The 20321-nt window shown below is 40.6% G+C and overlaps 1 protein-coding gene across 6 annotated transcripts in view; it reads left to right on the top strand.

Annotated features, from left to right (window-relative positions):
• Nfia (nuclear factor I A) overlaps positions 1-20321 on the top strand; it is a 367217-nt gene that overhangs the window by 4000 nt on the left and 342896 nt on the right. For 3 of the 6 annotated variants that reach the window (XM_090334730.1, XM_090334727.1, XM_090334729.1), the window contains exons 1-2: positions 1646-1764; positions 7262-7793. In XM_090334730.1, the coding sequence (XP_090190856.1) occupies positions 1738-1764; positions 7262-7793 (559 nt within the window). In that variant the 5' untranslated portion in view covers positions 1646-1737. Of the gene's footprint in view, positions 1-1574; positions 1765-7261; positions 7794-20321 lie in introns of those variants that run through there. The other 3 variants (XM_090334731.1, XM_090334732.1, XM_090334728.1) reach the window with 3 other exon arrangements.

Raw genomic sequence — 20321 nt, 5'->3', positions numbered from 1 at the left:
CCACCCCCCCTTTTCTGCCAAAACAATACTCCGGCAAACCTAAAATAATTGCAGGAAGCTCCTTTCCATTTTAAGAACTATTACCTGGGGGAGCGAAAAAGAGGGGATTCATAAAAGGCACCTTACCAGAGGGACGTTAATGATAGCTAATGTCCGCTCCTGGACACGCGTTTGTGGATCAAAGCATATCCCTTCTCTCAAGAGGATATCCTTTTCTTTTCTTCCCCCCTCCCCAAACAGGAGGGGGGGGGATGTCCCAGCTAAACCACGGTTGTTTCTAACGTGATAGAACTTTTTTTTTTTTTTTTTGGTATGGCGTCTGTGTTCATACCCACTCGTTCCAGAGTCCTGGGAGGGGAGAATGCTCCTTAATCTCCGCCTTCCTCCCTCTCTCTTTCTCCAGACACCATCTCCCCCCCCCCCCAATGCCCCAATCCGATGAATCTTCTATGTGAGACAATTCCCCACCATCCTGGCTTCTGAATGCCATAGGACCGAAGCTGCATGAAGTTTGCAGGGTTTTGTGCATAATTACCTCTGCCGGCGAGTCTATTCCCACAGAAAGCTTCGCCGGAGAGATTACAATGCTTTGAGCCATACCGCATTTCGGAGAGGGGGGGTGGCGGCGGCGGTGGTGGCGGTGGTGGTGGTGGGGTTGCGAGAAAAGTTACCTAGGAGGTCTAATCTTTTAAAAGAGATTTGCATACATGCAAATGCGCCGCCCGACCTCCTCCCCGGCCCTCTCCAGGCCCGCGCGGTGGCCAAAGGGGAGCGCAGGCTAACCTGGCAAAGTTGCCCAAATCCTGCAGCGAGGTCCGCGAAGGTCTGCGGCGGAGGAGGGGGTGGGGGGGGTGGGGTGGGGGTGGGGGGATGGGGACGAGGAAAAGTAGTTTTGTTTGCTTAAGCACATCCTGTGGCAGCCTATAGCTGCCCGGGAGTACAGACTGTAACTGCTCCTCACTGCGTTACCCAGTAATGCGCTGAGCAGGGGAAAGAGAAGGGGGGGGGGGGACAGGAGGGGGGGCGAAGCTGGAGAGAGCGAGAGAGCCGGAGCGAGGGAGCCGAGCGAGCGAGGGGGAGAGAGCAGGGGAGCAAGCAAGGGAGGCGAGCGAGACCCGGCTGGCTGGCTGGCTGGCTGGCTGGCGGGCGAGCGCACGGGCGGGTGGGAGAGCGCGAGCGTCCGCGGAGGCTGGGGACCCGGGGCTGGCCGCGACGCCGCAGCCGCCCCCCTCCCCCACGCCCCCTCCCCCGCCCTCCCCCTCCCCGCCCCCGGCGGCGGCGGCGGCGGCGGCGCGAGCGGGCGGCGGCTTGTGCGGTGCGGTGCAGAGAGGAGGCGGAGGCGGGCGCGCGGGCAGCTCGCGGGCAGCCGGGCCGGGCCGGCGCGGGAGCGGGAAAGGGTGCGCTATGCCTTTAACGCCCGCGTACAGTAGACGGTATAGTGGAGTGTAGGGAAACTCTAGGCGGGGTTAAAGTTCAGCTCATGGAGCGGCACTAGCGCTGGCTGGCTGCAGTTGAGCCGAGTTGGAAATGTGAACGCAAGAAGCAGGCTTGATTTTTTTTTCTTCCCCCCTTCTCTCTCCTTTTTCTCTCTCTCTCCTCTCTCCCTCTCTCTCCTCTCTCTCTCCTCTCTCTCTCCTCTCTCTTCCACTCTCCCTCTTTCTCCTCTCTCACCCACACTCACGCACACCTCCAAACCGCACACCCAGACGCACACGCACACCCCACCGCCCGGCAGTTATGTATTCTCCGCTCTGTCTCACCCAGGTAAGCGGCTGTTGGGATACGGAGGGGGGGGCGTGGAGGGGGGGTCGGGGAACCAGGGGTGGGGGGGCGTCCGCGGCTGGGCACCTGGGTGTGTATGTGAGGCGTGGGGTGGGGGGGGGAGAAGACCCGGGACCGTCACGCAGGCTGGGCCCGGGGCATGTGTGTCGGTGTGTGCATGTGTTTGCGCGTGTTTCTGTGTGTGTGTCTGTGTGCGCGCGCGCGCGCGTGAGCGTGGAGGGGCCGGGAGGGGAAGGGGGGGGGGAGAGAAATGCAGCTTCCAGAAAGTAACTTTGTTTCCATGCGGGTGCATTCCTCTTGCACGGCCATTTGTGTGGGCACATGGCTAATGGCGCCCTCTTATTAATGCGTTAATTAATATCGGGGCGCCGGACTGCGGAACGGCGGGGTTCTTCGGACGCCCCGCACGTGTTTCCGCGGGGTTGCAGCCCATGACACACTGCAATCCAGACTCAGCGTTTCTGCCCGGCCCGAGCGGAGGCTCGGGGGAGTTCCGCCGCGCCCGGGGAGGGGGCCGCCCGCGGAGTCCCCCGCCGGCCGCGGCCCCCGGAGCGCAGGCACGCCGCGGGTGTCGGCGCCCACGGCTCGGCCGCCCCCCCTCCGCCCTACCACGGAGCCCGCGCGCCGCAGACCCCGCCGCCTCCCCAAACTCTTCTGCTGCTGCTCTTTTCACTTTTGTTTATTGGCAGCCTCCGGGGTCCGGCCGTCGTCCGCGCCCCGGCTCGGGACAGCGCCCCTGGGACGCGGACCGGGCGGCGGCGGCGGCGGCGGCGAGCACCTCGGCCGAGCGGGGCTGCGTGGACGCGCGTCGCCCCGCGCCGGCCGGGTGGAGCCGGCGACCTCGCCTCCCGCCCGCCCACCCGCTCGCTTTCCCCGAGTGAAAGTTTTCGGGGCCGGGAGGAGTCCACGCTGCGCAGGGCCACGAAGGCCGCGAGCCGCGCGGGCCGGGCAGCTCCGGGCGGAGTTGGGGGCTCGGGCTCGGCGGCCCCCGGGGCAGGACACGGTTCCTCCCCTCCCTGCCCGCTGCCGCCGCCGCTCCGCGCGCGCAGGACGGGGGCAACTTTCCCCATTCCCCCTCCGCTTCCACTCGGAGCGTGGGGTCTCGCCGCGCAGCGCCCCGCCGGGCCAGCCCTCCCCTGCGAGTCATCCCGCCCAGCTCTGCACCACCCTCAGGCAAAATACTGCTACTTCGAGGCCCTAAATCTGAGCCTTTTTTCACATAGTATTTACTTTCTTGGACTGAAAGGCCTGAAAGTCAGGATAGTTTTGCGCTATTTTTTTTTTTCCAAAAGGAAAAAAAAACAACAACCAAACAAACAAACCACCCGTGAGTTTTAATACTGCTTGGGTACATTGCGATCTGACCATTAAGCACCTACATGAACTTATAAGCTTCAAATAAAATGTTTATCCACCATTCCCTCCCTCCCCCCCCACCAAAAAAAAATCTGCTCGCACTTCTTGCCTTCCTATAGCCGCAGATAACGGTTTAACCAGAACACAGAAGACTGGAAAGCACCCGCTGTTTGCTCTCTCCTCTCTAGATTTCTGGGTTTATTTGCTACATCCTTTCTTACTGCAGTTATCTAGCAGTCATAATAGTGGCTATTTGATCTCAGAAGACTCTTAAATGCATTTTTATGTTGAAATGGTCTGTTTGGGATTTAGGCCTAGCATTAATAATGGATAGCAGTTGCTTTTGGTTATTGTAAAAAGCCCCCCCCCCCCCAACAAACTTCCAAAGTTCTTATTTTAGTAACTTGTGGAAGTATGGAATGAAACTTTTCCAACCACTTCTGGCAGGGTTCACGTTGCATATGGATAAGATGCAAAGTGTAAGATAATTTGAATGAATTATAGACTGCAGTACAAATGCTGAGATTCGAAGGCTGAAGTTCTACTTGGCAAAAGTTTGTCACAGAGAGAACTTGTAGCTAATGCCAGTGTGTTGCCCTCAGGAGAGAAGACCCTGTAGACATCAATGTCTTCTTAAGAAAGCCCTTAGCTTTTGGAGACCTGTGCCTGTGTAAGGATGCCTGTGTATATATATTCATGTAGGCCCCGGGTGGAATCAGGTATTTAACAAAGTTGGCCTCTCTTGGTTCATGAGCTATTATCCCATTAAGAAAGTTTTTTTCCCCCCTCCTGTTTTCCCCCCAGTACATATTTGGCAGTATTGATTGATGGATTCACTAGGCCATCTTCTGAAATAATACTAAGAGGAATGCTTTCTTGGTGTAACAGTTTGTGAAGAAAATGTACAATAAATAGTGTATGAAGGATCATTTACTTTATGAGGGTGTTTAAAAATTGATTTACAATTTATTTAACTTTCTGGGATATTGGTAATGTGTTAGAGCCAGTTTAAGAAAGAAAAACTTAGGTAGGTTCTTGCTCATTTTTTTTTAAAAGATCAGTAAGCCCACTGATAAAAATTCTATACATGAAAAGCGTAAACTCCATTTACTCGTTTGGACTTTTAAAAACTTTATCAGGAAAATGCCAGACATCTTACTGTATTTCAGGATGGACATCTCATAAACTAAATAGTGATAACCTAATAGAAATTTATAGGTGAGCTTTTTTTTTTTAAAGTAGTTTCTGGAAATACCCATATTCTGAGGTGTTTGAACTTGGCTTGCTTTCAAACAGACCAACATGTAAGATGCTTTTGGAAACAGGTTTTCAGGTTTATTTTTTATTGATGGCTTGGAACATTCTCACCAGCTACCTATGTAAAATGTTCTTTGTTTCCTCTTGAATATTTTGAAATATTATAGTAGCTTATGGCATTTTGTTCATCACCATGCTTTATAAGGACATACTATCTTTTAAAAATATTAATTATTTACATTATCCGAGTACATTTCCTGCAAACTGAGATATAATGTATACACATATATATACATACATATACTTAAAGTTTGGGTATTTTGGAATATTTCTCTAACCATAGGTTGAAAAAGATACATTAAGAAAATGATTTAGAGCTGTGCATGTGCATGGGAGTAAAGTTATACAAAATATTGCTGTACTTCCATTGACACATTGTAGCAACCTTTGGAGAATAACACTTTATAAATACTTTTGATGCAAAACTGGAGACTTAGTTTATTCTTAATGTCTAGTTGACACAGTTGGCCTTATTCACAGATTTTTAGCATGAGATATGTAGGCATTTGGTTGGCAGGTAAACAGAACGCTTCTTAACAGGAAGAAATACAGTTCCCAGATTTTTTTTTACTTTGAAAAGCATTTTGGTAATATTGTTGGACATAAAAATACAATGCAATATTAGGATGTTTATTTAAACTGCTACTAAATTAAAAACTGTAAATAAGATAATATTTTAACATAGATGTGAATTGTTTGGAACAAGTTATTTTCTTTTGCAGTATGAAATGGGGCTGAGACTTTAAAATGAAGTTTTTCCTTTGGTGAAAGCATACTGTGTAATTTAAGGTAAACTCCAGGAATTTGACAAATGCTCATCATGCCTCGCATGTCCTGAATCTATAAGAAAATCAGTCAATGTGAAGGGCTGTTTCAAACTTCAAATTTATGTGTTTCAGAACATTTCGAGGATGAGCTCAGAATTTAGTAATGTTTAAATGCTTTGTGGTTTGGCATATGCCTTAAGAGATAAACTGTGGCTCTCCTTCTATTTCTTTCATCTACAGAGTGAGGATGAGAAGATTCTCAAACATCACACATTTTAAAAATGTTAATGGTATATGGGAAAGAATAATATAATTCTTGTTGTTGCTTTTGGCCTTCTACTTGAAGAAAGCACATGATATGAAAGCTAACTACTTGTCTTTGGATTTCTTTTATTGAAAAGGGGCCGATTTTCAAAACTTGACTTGAAACACAGACTATGGAATCTGTGCAGAGAGGAAAAATGTTAATTATTGCAGTGATTTATGATATATTACATATATGTGTGTATACACATTAAAGAACAGTCATTTGCTGTGCAGAGATAATTATAATTTATAAATTTTTGACAGTTGTCTATTGAAATATTTTACTCATTTTATACTTGAACACTAAGAAATTTAACAATTTCTTTAACACTGTTTTGAACAATACAATCACTTATATTTCAAAAGTGTATATCTAGTTCATTATGCCAAACTGAAAAAGAATGCATTTCATAATATTTGCTCTATACCCTTAAAAAAGTCATTAAACATTCCTTTAGTTTTCTTATCTTCATTTATTCAGAAGTAATTTATCTTTGGGGGTAGGTTATGTGACAGAAAGAAGTTATAGAAGAGTAGTGTGGACTAGTTAATCAAAAGTTAGATATACACTGAAAGCTCTGTGGAGAGGTTACTGTTTAATTAAAAATTTTTTATATTTGTATTTCTTAACCAAATGTTACTAGCAGAACCATACATTTTCAGTAAAACAGGAAGAAAAAGTTAAACTGTTTCAATTGAATTTTATTTTTAAATGGTCTGAATTTTAAAAGGCTTCCATGAGGGTTTTTCCTGGAATCTCATAAACATTGAACATACCAGGTTCTTTGCCTTTCTCTGGGAAAAAAAGAAATATTATTTAAAATTTTTAAAGGATTTTTTTTCATGATTTCTGAAGGCATTTCACAGTCCTGTCAGCAAATTAAATGCATTTATTTGTAACAGTGTTGTGACTGTGATGCTGTTAGTTACTTCTTGGCGTTTATGCTTTTCTTTCTGTTTTTTTTTTTTTTTTAATTCTCCATCCCTACTTATTTTTTCTTTCCCATATGGCATCAGAGATTATATCTAAAGCATGGATGTTTTATGTTACCCTGATGAACATCCAACTCTTCTTTTGTATTAGGACTCTGCCAAAATTTTCTAACTTTTTGAATTAAAAAAAATTATGGGAAACTGCCATGTTTGAAAAAGAGAACCTAAGATACCACTAACATGCGCATGATATAGAACAGAGTCTACACAGGATATTTTTAGAGGGCAAGCCCTTGCTTTCATTGATAGTGGGGATTTTTGCTCCGAGACCTTCCATAAACATTGACTGGCATCTAAATGTTTAAGATTTGCCAATCTGGCGGCCAGGCCCTGGCTGAACTACAAGTGGTGAGGTCAAAGCAGGGACAAAATTAGATATGTCCTCCTTGAAATAGGGTTAAGATTATATATTGTTACAGGCATGGGGAAAAGCTTCACGTACTCTCTAAAGGATTAGGCAGCTGGGCCCAACCACAGAAGTTGGTGTACTTTGGTGAACCTAGCTAAATATCTTTTCAATTTTAGTAATTTCTTCTTTCACATCATGAGAAAAGGCGCTGATGGCCTTCTCCCCTCTTCCGGGAAGGATCCTGAGGGGTTTTAAGTGGGATTTAGGTAATGTGGTGCTTGATTCAATTTTAATGTGAAAGGAAGAATTAATTTTAAGGTGACTCCCTGATAAAAGGTATTCCTTTTTGTTTTCCTCGTATTCATTATTTGATTTCTATTCCTTCCCATAGGATGAATTTCATCCTTTCATCGAAGCACTTCTGCCCCACGTCCGAGCCTTTGCGTACACATGGTTCAACCTGCAGGCCCGAAAACGAAAATACTTCAAGAAACACGAAAAGCGTATGTCAAAAGAAGAAGAGAGAGCCGTGAAGGATGAATTGCTAAGTGAAAAACCAGAGGTCAAGCAGAAGTGGGCATCTCGACTTCTGGCCAAGTTACGGAAAGATATCCGACCTGAGTACCGAGAGGATTTTGTTCTTACAGTCACAGGGAAAAAGCCTCCATGTTGTGTTCTGTCCAACCCAGACCAGAAAGGCAAGATGCGAAGAATTGACTGCCTCCGCCAGGCAGATAAAGTCTGGAGGTTGGACCTTGTTATGGTGATCTTGTTCAAAGGTATTCCGCTGGAAAGTACTGATGGCGAGCGCCTTGTAAAGTCCCCACAATGCTCTAACCCAGGGCTCTGTGTTCAGCCCCACCACATAGGGGTCTCTGTTAAGGAACTCGATTTATATTTGGCATACTTTGTGCATGCAGCAGGTAAGTGCAATGGTGAGAAATCCTTCCACTTTCTTGTGTGTGTGTTTCTTTCCTGATGACTTCAGTAGTCCATGGTGTACGCCAGGTACTTGGAGACTGTATGCGTTTCACAGACTAGTCAGCTAAGCCTGAAGCTTTCTGTGCCAGGTTCCAGCCTTATGTAGGTGCCCAAGCATAGCTTTGAGAGAATTCTCACAAAGTTCAGATCTTTCGGTTAAGTGGTAGTCTCCAACATGGGCCTGAAGTTTTCAATCCATTTTATTTATTTATTTATTTTTATGAGGCAGGAGAGAAGCCTTATGAAAACCTTTGGAATAAAGAAGATATTTTAACTGGCAAGTGATCTAGTTAAAAAGCATTTAGTTTGGTGGTGAGGCAATCTTGTTAGTTGCTTTTCTACTGGGAGTGGTTTTTAACCTGCTGGGGCCTCTTGAACCTCTTTGCCAATTAAGAAGTCGGAGGTAAGAATACTATCAAATTGCTCATCATTTATGAAGGAAAGGTAATCACATTCGTACACAAGCTTGGTAGCTTTGTTTTAGGAATTCCTAGTGTAGTTTCAAATAGCCAAAGAAACCAGTCAACCAACAAAACTGTTTAAGTAATTGACAGCAGGGTTAAAATTAAAAGTAAGTAAACAGTGTGTGAGTACATTGAGAACTTGCTATTGATAACTTTACCTTGCAGGGGAGTCGTTCTGGATTTGATTAAATTCATTGTTTTTTTTTTTTCTTTTCTTTTGAGACACGTTTTTTAAACCAGTGCACGTTTCAGCATCTAGAATAGCAGTGAGGATAAAACTGTTGAGAACTGGCTAAAACAGTGCATTTCTACTTTGTTCCTCTCGTCTCGTTTCTAGACAAAAGGCTCATTGTGTTATGTGAAAGCTCAGGTCTTGTGTAACTTGTTGACTTTTTATATGTACATATCAGTCTTGCTAGATTGCCTGCATGGCAGTTCCTTGAGCCAGATGGAAGAAAGGGAAAGTTATAGAATCCTACCAGTGGATCTTTGCAGAGTTCCTGTATTTGTGGGAGCTGGTTGACTTATTAATTTTGACAAAGGAGAAGATTCTACCTGTAAAGCCAACACTGCACTGTTCTGCAAAAGATTTTAAATTCTAAAAATGGTGATGGTTTTTTCCAAAGGTCAGTTCATACTCTGTTCTCTATTATTTTCCTCAAAATATGGTTTAGGAAGAGGACTTTTGTTATCCATCTGTCCTTACTTAAGAAGCTGGAGAAATTAACTTTGCAAGCATGTCACATCATCATTTGCATTCTGTTGGCAGAGGATAGTTGAGTATTTCAGAGGATGTGCTCTGTGAGCGGCTCAAATATTTGGGTTTTTGAAAATGTATATTTAATTATAAAATGAGTTTCTTTTGCTTTAAGCCAGTTCTGGGTAGCAAAACTGAAAAAGCAATATGTCACAGCTGATCCCTAAGCAGGAACAAGTGTCCCTTTAGTATTCTTCTATTCATTTGTTTTGTCTGTGGCAAAAGCAAAGTTAACTTTTATTTTTCCATTTATTTGCACATCTGTATCACCATGCAAAGTAAAAAAAAAAAAAGAAAAGTATGGGCTATAGTGCTTTCAAGGAGCATGCTTTAAAATCTTGGGTTTTTCTTTTACAAACATATGAAAATCATGCTAAATTACAGTGAATGCTGTAATTGGCTTACCTATGAACTTGGGGTAGCAACAAGTGACGTAAAGCAAATGTGTGCTTTCTTACAAGATAGCCCCAACTTGAAATGCCTGTGAAGTTTTTATCGTAATAGACCCAATATAATTTGAGCTTCAGCTGTTTTTGCTATTGCCAGTTACCCGTGTTACCTTTGATTGTTGATGGTTTATTTTTATGCCTGTTGCTTCAAATCCTTGATCTAACAAAAGTTTCTGGTTGGTGTTATTCCTGAAGGGGTGATGTTGATGAAAAGATGTTTAAAAAGGTTGTTTAAGAGAGTTTCATATTTATTGCTTATGAAAAAGTCATTGACCACAGTGTGGATCAGACTACCTTTTGGTTTGTTTTTTTGTGACGTATTTCAGAATTCCTCCTTACGTCTGAACAGGGGCCAAGCGTCTGGTGCTTGGTTGCTACAGGACGTCAGTAGTGGCTGCTGTTCTCCTGAATAACTGAAAGGTTGCAAGATAAAATAGTAGGGAATCTTTTGTCTGAAAATATTTGAAATTTGATTTAAGCAATTTTGAGACTTGTTATTTGTGGAAGAGAAGCTGCCAATACAAATATGAGGTAGATTGGTCAACTTACATACAAGTGATTTGACAAGCATCTGCTATAATGCTGAAGATTTGTAAACACTAAACAATGTTTTTACCTCCTTAAAAGTTTTGAGAACTTGCCAGTATTGGCAGGAGGCAGAGACTCTGAAACGTGCTTCAAGATACATGCCAGAACCATTGTGGCCTTTTCACCTATTGTGTAGTTTTTTTTCTTCTTTCTTTCAAAACGTTTTTTTCCCCCCTCCTAAAAAGGTGCCCCTTTTCTTTCTCCTAAGACGGCCACAGAAGTGAGATCTTTTGTTTCCAAAAATAAGTATGATAATTATTGCCTCGTTCATCAGCAGCTTCTTCAGTTAAAAGTAAAAATGTTATTGAAAGTAAATGCGGACATGATTTTTTTTTGTAAAGCAGAAATGATTTATTGTAAGGTTTATTGCGATGCTAAAATATAGTATATAACTACATTCCAAGTTTCCCCTTATATCCAGTGGTATTGGAATGGTGTGAATTTCGTGGCTGATAAATAGTAACAAGTATACTGAAACTGCAATTATTTCATAAGCTTGAGCATTTCATTTCATTAGAGGTATAAAAGAACAAAGCCATATTTTGCCCTCAGTTTGGTATCTATTTGAGTTGCCCTTCCATGTAGCCTATGTTACGGTATTGTGGCCAGTGGCTTTCTTTGTGGGTATGGAACAGTAAAGCTAATTTATGACCAGCTTTTACCAGATGATCTGTATCAGAATCTACACTATACCCGGCACGTGGCAAGGTCACAATTTAAGTTGTTAAGGTCATAACCTTAGCCACCAGGCATTTGACCTTTTAGATAAAGTTAACCTTTGTTCATTAGTAGGCGCTCAACCGAGAACTTTCTGGAGAGGTTTCTTTTTTTTCTTTTTTGAAAAAAAAAAAACTGCTCCTGTATAACCTCTGGTAATATAATCAGAGTCTAGAAAGACTCTCAGTTGAGTTAGTTAAATTTTGTAAGAGGTTAGATTCTCCCCACCCCCATAAGGACTCCTCGCATGGACAGAGGTAGATTGCTTCTTTTATGACTTAGAATGAGAGACACCACGTATATTTGGTAGTTATTACCTAGTGTGGGGTACAATGAAAGCTCTGAGGTCATCAGATTTAAAAACCAAAATGAAACAAACAGAAGTAGGTTTAATTCAATAAAGACCTTTGCTAATGTGCAAGTAGCCTCAGGCCCAAAGCTATATCATATGGGATGATCTTCTTTTCTTTTTTTTTGCAGGTGAGTAATTTTCTAAAATTGAGAAATATTTTTTAGCAGTCTTAAAAATTATTTTGAAAGACTGATCAGTGACCAGACTGTCTCAGGTTCAGGTAGTTGTTGTTGCTGTTCATTAGCCCATGAGTGGAAAGTGAATTGATGTTTTCCTAATGGCAGCGTGAGAACTCAGTCCTCTTTAAGGTGGGAAATGAACACTGTGGCTGTCACCTTGTAGTAGAGTTGTTCCTGCTTACTTGACCCCCCACTTGCTTTTGCTTGGGTCAGAAATGGCAGAGGTCCCATTCCTCAGGGAAAGAACTGTTGAGGTGTCTTACATGTTTGGTACCTGGCACCATAAACCTGTACAACACTGTTCCTAGTTACCACATTACCTGCGCCAGATTGTTCACTTAATTATGCTGTTGGGAATGTTCATTTTTAAAATTAGTTAGATTACTGCTACAATGTGCCACATATTCCATTTTAGCCAAAAGAGAGATACTCCCATTCAGGTGCTTTTTCGTTTTATTTTGGCTTCGTGCTTACCATTCCTTCATAGAATCCTAGAGGAAGCCATGATATGCAGATAGACCAGATGGTCATGTTGACAGATTGAGAATTCACTTCCTCCTGCTTCAGAGCAGGTGTAAGATTGGGAGTGTCTGTGAGCCTGTGTTGCGGGTGCTGTGTGTGCACATCCAGGCTGCATCCCAAGTGCTGTGTAAGTAGGGGGAATGATTCCAGTATGAAAGGCTTGCAATGGGAAGATGGACTGACTATTCTGTCCACAAGATGACCAGTGCATGTGTAGAGATCATGTAGAAAAAATAAGATATGAATGGTGTTATACTATTAGTTTATAGTTTTAGGCACAATTATGACAAGATCAAAATGTTTAGGAACATACCACATCAGTCTGAGGGTGTCTTGCATATTCTACAATGTAATCAACATGTTCGACAAGCAGGCATATGTGCCTGTGAGTTTCTACTCAACTCTCAGACTATGTATACGCTCTAATTAAACTTCTTTTGTACTTTAAACTCTATTGTAGAAAGTTGTGCAGTTAGTTCCTGTGATTTGTGGTGTTTGGAAGAAGGGATAAGACTAATAAATGGTGACATTAGTATTGTGTTCTATTTCAAATTTTGACTGTAATCTTAAGCCAAGACTACGACGGATTTTGTGGCTGATGGGTTGCACTGTAAATTATTTGTATATGCTTACGCTAAGGAATTTTTATATGTCTTTTAATTGCTTCAAGATAGCAATCAACAAACTTGAGTGTTTTCTGTGTAACTTGAGAGTGGTAACAATATCCTTTGTCTAGAATGTAGTAACAAAATCCTGCACTGGGAATGTTGTGAGAATGATAGAAGTTCAAAGGCAGAGAGTGCATAGGAAGGAAGAGAGAGCAAAAGTTGTACCAGATCAAACCTCTGAATGGAGGTCAGTTCATTTATGGCTAAGAGGTTTTAGTGTGTTGGTTAGAAATTTCCCAGTGCTGCTGGCATGGATTTGCCTCGTCTTCCTTCCCACCCAGTGATGAATAGCATTAATTTAAACCTATTTAAGGCTGGTGTGGGAGAAACCACAGCTTTTGTTGTGGTTCGTGCAGTACACAGTAGGACTGGGTGTTTCACTTGGTTAGGCCTCAAGCTGCTTCCAGAGGACGCAGAACAGCCTGACGGCTTTTAAAATTGCACACAGAAGCAATGACAATTCTAATTGCTCACAAATGTCAATATAGGTTCTTGAAAACAATTCTCAGGATTAAAATGAAAGAAAAAAACCTCATAAACTACATACTGAATTGAATGAATGTGCTTAACTCTGGTTTATTATCATCCCAGCAATAACTCCACCGTTATTTAGAGGTCAGAGCTTTCTTTAAAATATGTTACAAATTGTAAATCCTTGGAGGGTTGAGGAGAGAAGGAAGGAGTCCAGTGGAGGAGGAAGAGAACGAATGTAGTAGTGTGTGTTGTTAAGACAAACCTAAAAGCCATGGACTTAATGACATATAAAGATTCTCTGAAGCATATAAGCTTAAGCGATGACAGTAAAGGGATCTCAGACAGTGAAGAATTTTAGAATCCATTGTCCCACAATTTTATCATATTTTTGCATTACTTATTTTGGACTAAGATGCTATCAGGATTTGGAGTTTCCAGTCAAAGTTTTAGAAAGGAAGTTTTGCAAAACATATTTTTAGGATTTAGGAGTCTAGGTAGAGGCTTTGGGACACACAGTAGTTTGGGGAAAGGATTTTGATTATTATTGTTTTTTCTTATTACTGTTGTTGTTTTACTACTGTACTTTTGTAATGGGGAAGCTCTTTTCTGCTGAGGTAACTGTAAGGTATATACATTATTGTGTCAAACTTTGGTGTCTGAACTTAACAGGTATTTCCTAACATCTGCTTGGGCAAAAATAGATTTTTTTCTTGAAGTTTTCCCAAATATTATAAAAACAATTGTTCATGTTTTGTTATGGGTAACTCTACATGTAAAAGCATATTTTATCTAGTAGAATTAGTCCTCCCATTAGTGTTCTAGTTAAATAAACATGGCTTATAAGGCAGAGAAATGATAAGCCCAAGAACTGACAAATTGCAGTGCATCTATGATAGAGGACATTTTTGCTCTTCCGTTTGCAAAACAAACTAAGTATGATAAAATTGAGAGAAAAGTTCATTTGTGTTATGTACTTTGGCAAGTCTTGCATTTTTTATTAGCATACATTTTTAACATACATATTTATTAACACACAAGGAGATTTTCTATTGTGGTAATATCTCCACACAGTAAACAAATGTATCCCAATCAACCACACTCTACCCATCACTCTCTCCTATTCTTCTTACCCTTCTTTTGACAATTTTAATAGATTTTCCTCATTTTATTTTCATACATTAAAATAAATTATGAGTATTGGTTTTGTTTAAAATGCAATATGTTGGTTGGGGAATAATTAGGATGATCATAATCACTAGAGAGACATTGAAGATAGATGGCTAGTACTATTCTTTGAGAACTTTAAATTAATTTCTCATAATATCTTGCCTGCACATTCTTCATGGTAGAGATTTGGGGTGTAGAGCAATTGACAAGTAGAGAAAAGGAGAGAGCAAGAAGGTAGCAAAAGTACTTTCCACCGAGAGTCTGTGTTGCAGTTGTCACTGTGCTATGTTTTGGCCATATGTAGCTCACTCTGTTTTCCTCCCATCCCCAGGTTCAAACTCAACATCTCATACATGCTAGGCAAACAGTCTACCCCTGAGCTATACACCCCCCCCACCCCGCCCCGGGTCACTTTTTTTCTACAACTCTTCCTCTTTAATTCTTTTTGTGAGTAGGTTAGTGCTCCTTGTGTTTTAATAATGAGAAAAGTCTCGGGATGCCCAAGTTACTTGTACAGAACAAGAATGAAAATCAGGCCTTTTGATTTCAAATCATATGCTCTTAAAAATATTTAAACACATCTTATGTGTTTTATTCTTCCTTTTTTAAAAAAATCATCTTCTTGCCTTCAAGTTGAATGGTAATATAATTTACACACTAGTCTAGAATCAAGGGGGGAATTAAAAATTGAAAATCTAAACCTTTTTCCCAGAAATACTATGTTGTTTGAGTTCAGACGTTGGCCATGTAATAAGAGTATATTTGGTTGAGAGGGATAGAAATTACCTAGTACTTGTCAGTTTTGCGGTTTAAAAAAAAAACTGGAATGGCTTGTTCTTTCTTGTTCAGAATGTTGAAGTTAAGTGAACAGAAGCATTATTATATAGGTTTACTTTTTTTCTAAGATCAAGTTAGTTTAATGGGTTGTAGATACTTTGGGGGAAAACATTGACATTAAGGAAAGAAAATTAAAAAAATATCTGACCTGTATCTAATACTTTGCTGTACAGAATTTTACCGATCATTTATTGTGCACAGAAGTATTTTTAACTTTAATTGGTCAATTTTTAAAATTAAAAATTATAAATCCACTTTGCTCCAAGATGATTCTTTTCTCAAGACTTCGAGCATTATTATTTTAAAAGAAAGCAATAATTGTGTTCAAGAAAATAAGAGACTCTTACTGAGTTAAAAATTTAAATTTAAAATAGAAAGGAAAGAAATGGAAAGTGTAGACAGATTTCATCTTAATGCCCTTACATGACTGAGCCTTATTTTCATTTTATGAATTTAGAGATTAGTTCTTAATGACTTCACTACAAAACCTAAAGGCCTCACTCACTATGAATTTTCTTATTCTAATTAGAAAAAAGGCCAACAAATTCAATTTGTACTACATTAATTCACCGTACACATTAATTCTAAAGTGTATTTTTTGAAAATAAGCTAGAGAATTGTACTTACATTGAATAAAAATTGAGCTAGGATTTTGTTTTTAATGGCTATTTCTAAAATTCCCCATGGGTTAAAAAACAGTAAAATAAAAATACATTTAGAAATGAATACAGTTTAAAAATTTGTACGAATGTCTGCGTAGCATCTGCCAGTATCAGGCTGTTGTCTTTGTTGCTATGGCTTGGGTGGTTTTATTTCCTTGTGTAATTTTGTCAGCCCAGGATTGGGTAGAATATTGCATTCGTACTGCTTGGAGAAGATAGCTATAATGAGTCAGTCACATAGTTTGTCTGAGTGGGAATTCTGGGTAAGGAAAGATATATGTCATCAGGGAATAGGAATAGTGTTGTTACAATATTGATCTTATTCTTCAAATCAGCGAATTTTACTTAATTCTAGATATCTGAAACCATGTCTTCTCTTTTGCTACGGGCTTGCCTCTTTCCCCTTCCTCTCTTGGAACCATGACCAGTTGTGTGTTGTTTAGTCTTAAAGGGATTAGTTACTTAATTTTAAGCTCCTACATAAAATGAATATTATACATATAGGATCCCTTCATTGTCACTTTCAAATACTCCATTGACTTTCAAAGGAGCTGGCATTACAAGTCCTTAGGTTGGCAAATTCGCATCAGCTTTTGTGAAAATGTTGGCTGCTGAAGGAGTAAAGTCAAAGGAAGGCCGCCGACAGATGGATTTCAGTGCTGAGATGACACGAAGCCCTGCTTCATGGTATTTTTTTTTTTTGACATTCTAAGTGGGTGAGGGGTGAGCTTGCTTAAAGAGTTTACTCAAAAGTGAGTAATTAAGATATTGTGTGTCCCCATCTAAGCCTTAGTAGCAAGTACTAAACAATTTTTATATGCTAGTTACCGCAGATACCTTGTAGGTTGATTGCAGTTAATTAATAGAATTATGGGTTTAAAACATTGTTGATGGAAAACTGGGTACCTGAAAATATATTTTCAAAGATTGACCTAAATGGTTTACAGAATCTTAGGATGCAGAAAGGATTCTAGATTAAGAATTTGGTCAAAGCTTATTTTTATGAGAAATGTTGTACAGCTGAGATAAGAGTTTTTGCATGAACGCATATCATATACGGTTGGTAAGTTACTGATGTCTATGATGGACTCCTTTCCTTGGTCTCCCTTCACTTGTTTTAAATGGTGGAGGCTCCTCTTTTGGAGTGTAGATTCAAGTAACTTCTGAGAATGAAGTCTTTGTAATGATGCTGTTCAACAGCCTAACTGTTGTGCTTTCCTTTCAGGGATAGATAGCTACTGCAATACTTTTATTGTATGGCCTCTTAAGTCTATACCAAGAATTTTTATTTTTCAAATTCTAATTTTACATGTATGTTTAGAGATCTCTCCCCTCCTATCCTCCATCAATAACTTTTAAGAGATGCAAATAAAATTTTATTATTCTCACTGTATAGACAAAATACATCTTGTTTTAAAGAGTGCTTTGGGCTGAGTACTGGGGCTTACACCTATAATTCTAGCTACCCAGAAGGCTGAGATCTGAGGGTAGCAGTTTGAAGTCAGCTCAGACAGGAAGATCTGTGAAACTTTCATCTCTGGTTAACAACCTGAAAAAAGTCTGGATGTGGTAGACTGCTAGCCTTGAGTATAAAATAAAAGCTTAGGAACAGTGCCCAGGCCCTGAGTTCAAGCATCAAGGCCAGCATAAAACAAAACAAAAAACAAAACAGAAGAAATGCTTTGGAATTTGTATATTTGAGAGTTGCTGTATAACATAGTGAATATAAAAAATAACAAAAAATGTGGCATTGTATTGAGTGCAGGGTACATATATGGACACACGTATATACATTTTTTTTTGAGAACGAAGGTATTGCAGGCTGAAATATTAAGGTTGAAAAAGTAATTGTTCTAAAGATATTTGTCCCTTATCTCCAAAAGGATGACAAACATGCAAAATGGATAAATGTAATCCTTTGTATTTCTGCCACCTACAATTTTTTTTTAACTACACTGACTCTGATTTCTCGAGAAAGGTCAGAGGTTTCAGACAAAAAGCTTTGTAATTCTTCAAAGAGACATTTCAGTTCTGCTATATAAAGAAAGACTGATTATGCATAGCTTTGTACTTTATTTGCAACTGAGCCTGGGTGGTGGTGGGGTGAGGTGGGGAGAGGGGTAATGACTAAGTGAAAGCGGGTCATGAGACAGCAGATTTGAAGGCAGGATTGGAGGTAGACTACAGGGACTCCACTAGCGTGGATTCCCATGGTAGGCTGTTCTCTCCCCAAATCACAGTGTAAAGGCGAGAACAAAAGCTTTAACTGTTTTGTAATAGGGCATTCTACTACACACTGTGCACACTCTGGGTAATTCAAGGAGGTTACATATTTAGAAACCATGTCTTAAAATTACTAGCTGTGGGAACTTGTGAATATGGGTTTGTTTGATTTTATCTGGGCTTTTTTTCTACTTTTTTGTAATTTTGTTCTCTTTGACTTCTCCAAGTTTGGGAGAATTTTTCCTGGTGACAGTGGAGATAGTAGAATATATATTTTTTTGCTGTGGGTTACTTCAGTTATTCAGGAAACAGAGGATCAAAGAGTATTAGTAACTCACTCAATTTATACCATTAGTGAGCGAGACAGCCAACATTCAAGCCAAATCCCTCAGATCTCAAATTTATGCTCTTAAAACACAACATCTGAATGATCTTTCCTTATACATTATCTTACTAGGTATTCATATGAACCTTAAATAATTGCCTTTGTGCAGGTAAGGAAACAGATGTAGGGGGCTGTCTTAGGTTATATGATTTGTAGGTGGTCTACTGTTCTGTGGCCTGTTTTCATCTCCAGGGTGTTATTTAGTATATCAGAACTCTTAAGCCCTCCTTTTGAATTTGTAGAGGTAAAAGTGTTCTTGGGAACTGGGTAAGAATGCCAAACAGATTCTTTCCTCTAAAGTTTCAGAAGTATGATAGAGTTTTGTATGCTGTGGTATTAGATTGAGACTTTTTTACCATGAAGGAAACGGAGGAAGACACCAAACTTCATTTTACAGTTGAGAATCTCAAGTTTTTACATCCTATGAGGAAGGAAGTTGAAAAATTCAGTGTAGCTGGACACTGGTAGCTCACACCTGTAATCCTAGCCACTCAGGAGGCTGAGATCTGAGGATCTGGGTTCAAAGCCAGCCTGGGCATGAAAGTCCATAAGACTCTTATGGACTTCAGGTAACCACCAGAAAACCGAAAGTGGTACTGTGGCTCAAGTGATAGTGCACTGAAGAGCTCAGGGACAGCACCGAGGCCCAGAGTTCAAGCCTCACTGCCAGCTTAAAAAAATTCAGTTTAAGCTAAGAAACATTGGTAGCCTGTTACCATTTGCACGGAGATGGATACTCTTTGGTTGGCATTAGTGTAGAAGATGTGTTGTGGCTGCTTCTCCAGACCATTTCTACTGTATCCCTTGAGTTCAGTCCATCAAGCATGTTTTGAGCTCTGACTACTTTTGAGACTTTATACAGGGAGCAAAAGATGCAGAACTGAAGAAATATTGTGAGATGAGTTACTGGAATTTTAGCTGAAATTTCTCAGAAATTTAATTTTAGAGCTTTTGAAATTTTAAAATTGAGTTCTTTAATTCTCACTAATAGCCTATGATACTGAGTTTTAAACATTTGTAGTTCCAGTTGTTTACATTGCTCTGTGTGTGTGTGTGTGTGTGCACACGTGCGTGCGCGTACGCACGCATGCACAGGTTCTAGGGCTTGAACTCAGAACTTGAGAGTTAGTTGCTCTTAGCTTTTTGTTCAAGGCTAGCATTCTATGACTTGAACCATACCACTTTTAGCCTTTTTTTTTTGTGGGAAATTTGAGATAAGAGTCTTGTCCTTCCTGCCTGGGCTGGCTGCAAACTGCTGTTCTCAAATCTCACCCTCCTGAATAGCTAAGATTACAATCATGAAGCTTAAGTTTTCTTTTCTTTTTCCTTCTTCTTCTTCTTCTTCTTTTTTTTTTAATATCAGAAAATCCAGGCAGACAGGGAAGAGGGTGCAGGTGCTTTCTATTATTTAGCAGCTCAAAATGTTTTCTCTAAAGAAAGCTGGTGAGGCACAGAGAACTTCTATTTTTTTTCTTTTCTTTCTTTCCTTTTTTTTTTTTAAAGAGATCCTTCTAGTAATGCTGAGATATAAAACAAATAGAGTTACAGGAAAACTAAACAGCAGGAGAATGAGAGACTGCAGAACAGAAAGGAAGGGAAGGCCTTGGAGAGCAGGCTGTAGTGAATTCATTTGGCAGGCCGTAGTAGTTCCTAAAACACAGCCAAGTTCCCAGTAGCGTAGCCATCGATATTTCTTTCTTTGAAGAAAGTTAGCAGTCTCGAGCTTTTACATAGAGAAGCACAGTGGATTTGAGATTGTCAGTGGTCTCGGAGTTGCTCTGCCTTTTTTTTTCTTATTATAAGAAGACACATATGTACACATACAGACAAAAGCACATGAGGGGCCCTGATGTTACTGTGTGTTAATGCTAAGGGACAGCTGTGAGGGTTTTTAGGAAAATGTGTACAGATGATAATAGGAGAAAGAAAAAGTATTGAGGGTTTGATAAGTATAAGAAGAATAACAATAACAACAACAATACTCAAGGTCTGAATAGTGACCATTGGATTTCTTTTTGGTTGTTAC

This window comes from Megascapheus bottae, chromosome 6, assembly GCF_031878675.1.
Source record: "Megascapheus bottae isolate mThoBot1 chromosome 6, mThoBot2.hap1, whole genome shotgun sequence".
NCBI lineage: Eukaryota > Metazoa > Chordata > Mammalia > Rodentia > Geomyidae > Megascapheus > Megascapheus bottae.
The sequence above is the reverse complement of the archived record's forward strand: the minus strand, read 5'-3'. Positions and strand labels throughout refer to the sequence as shown.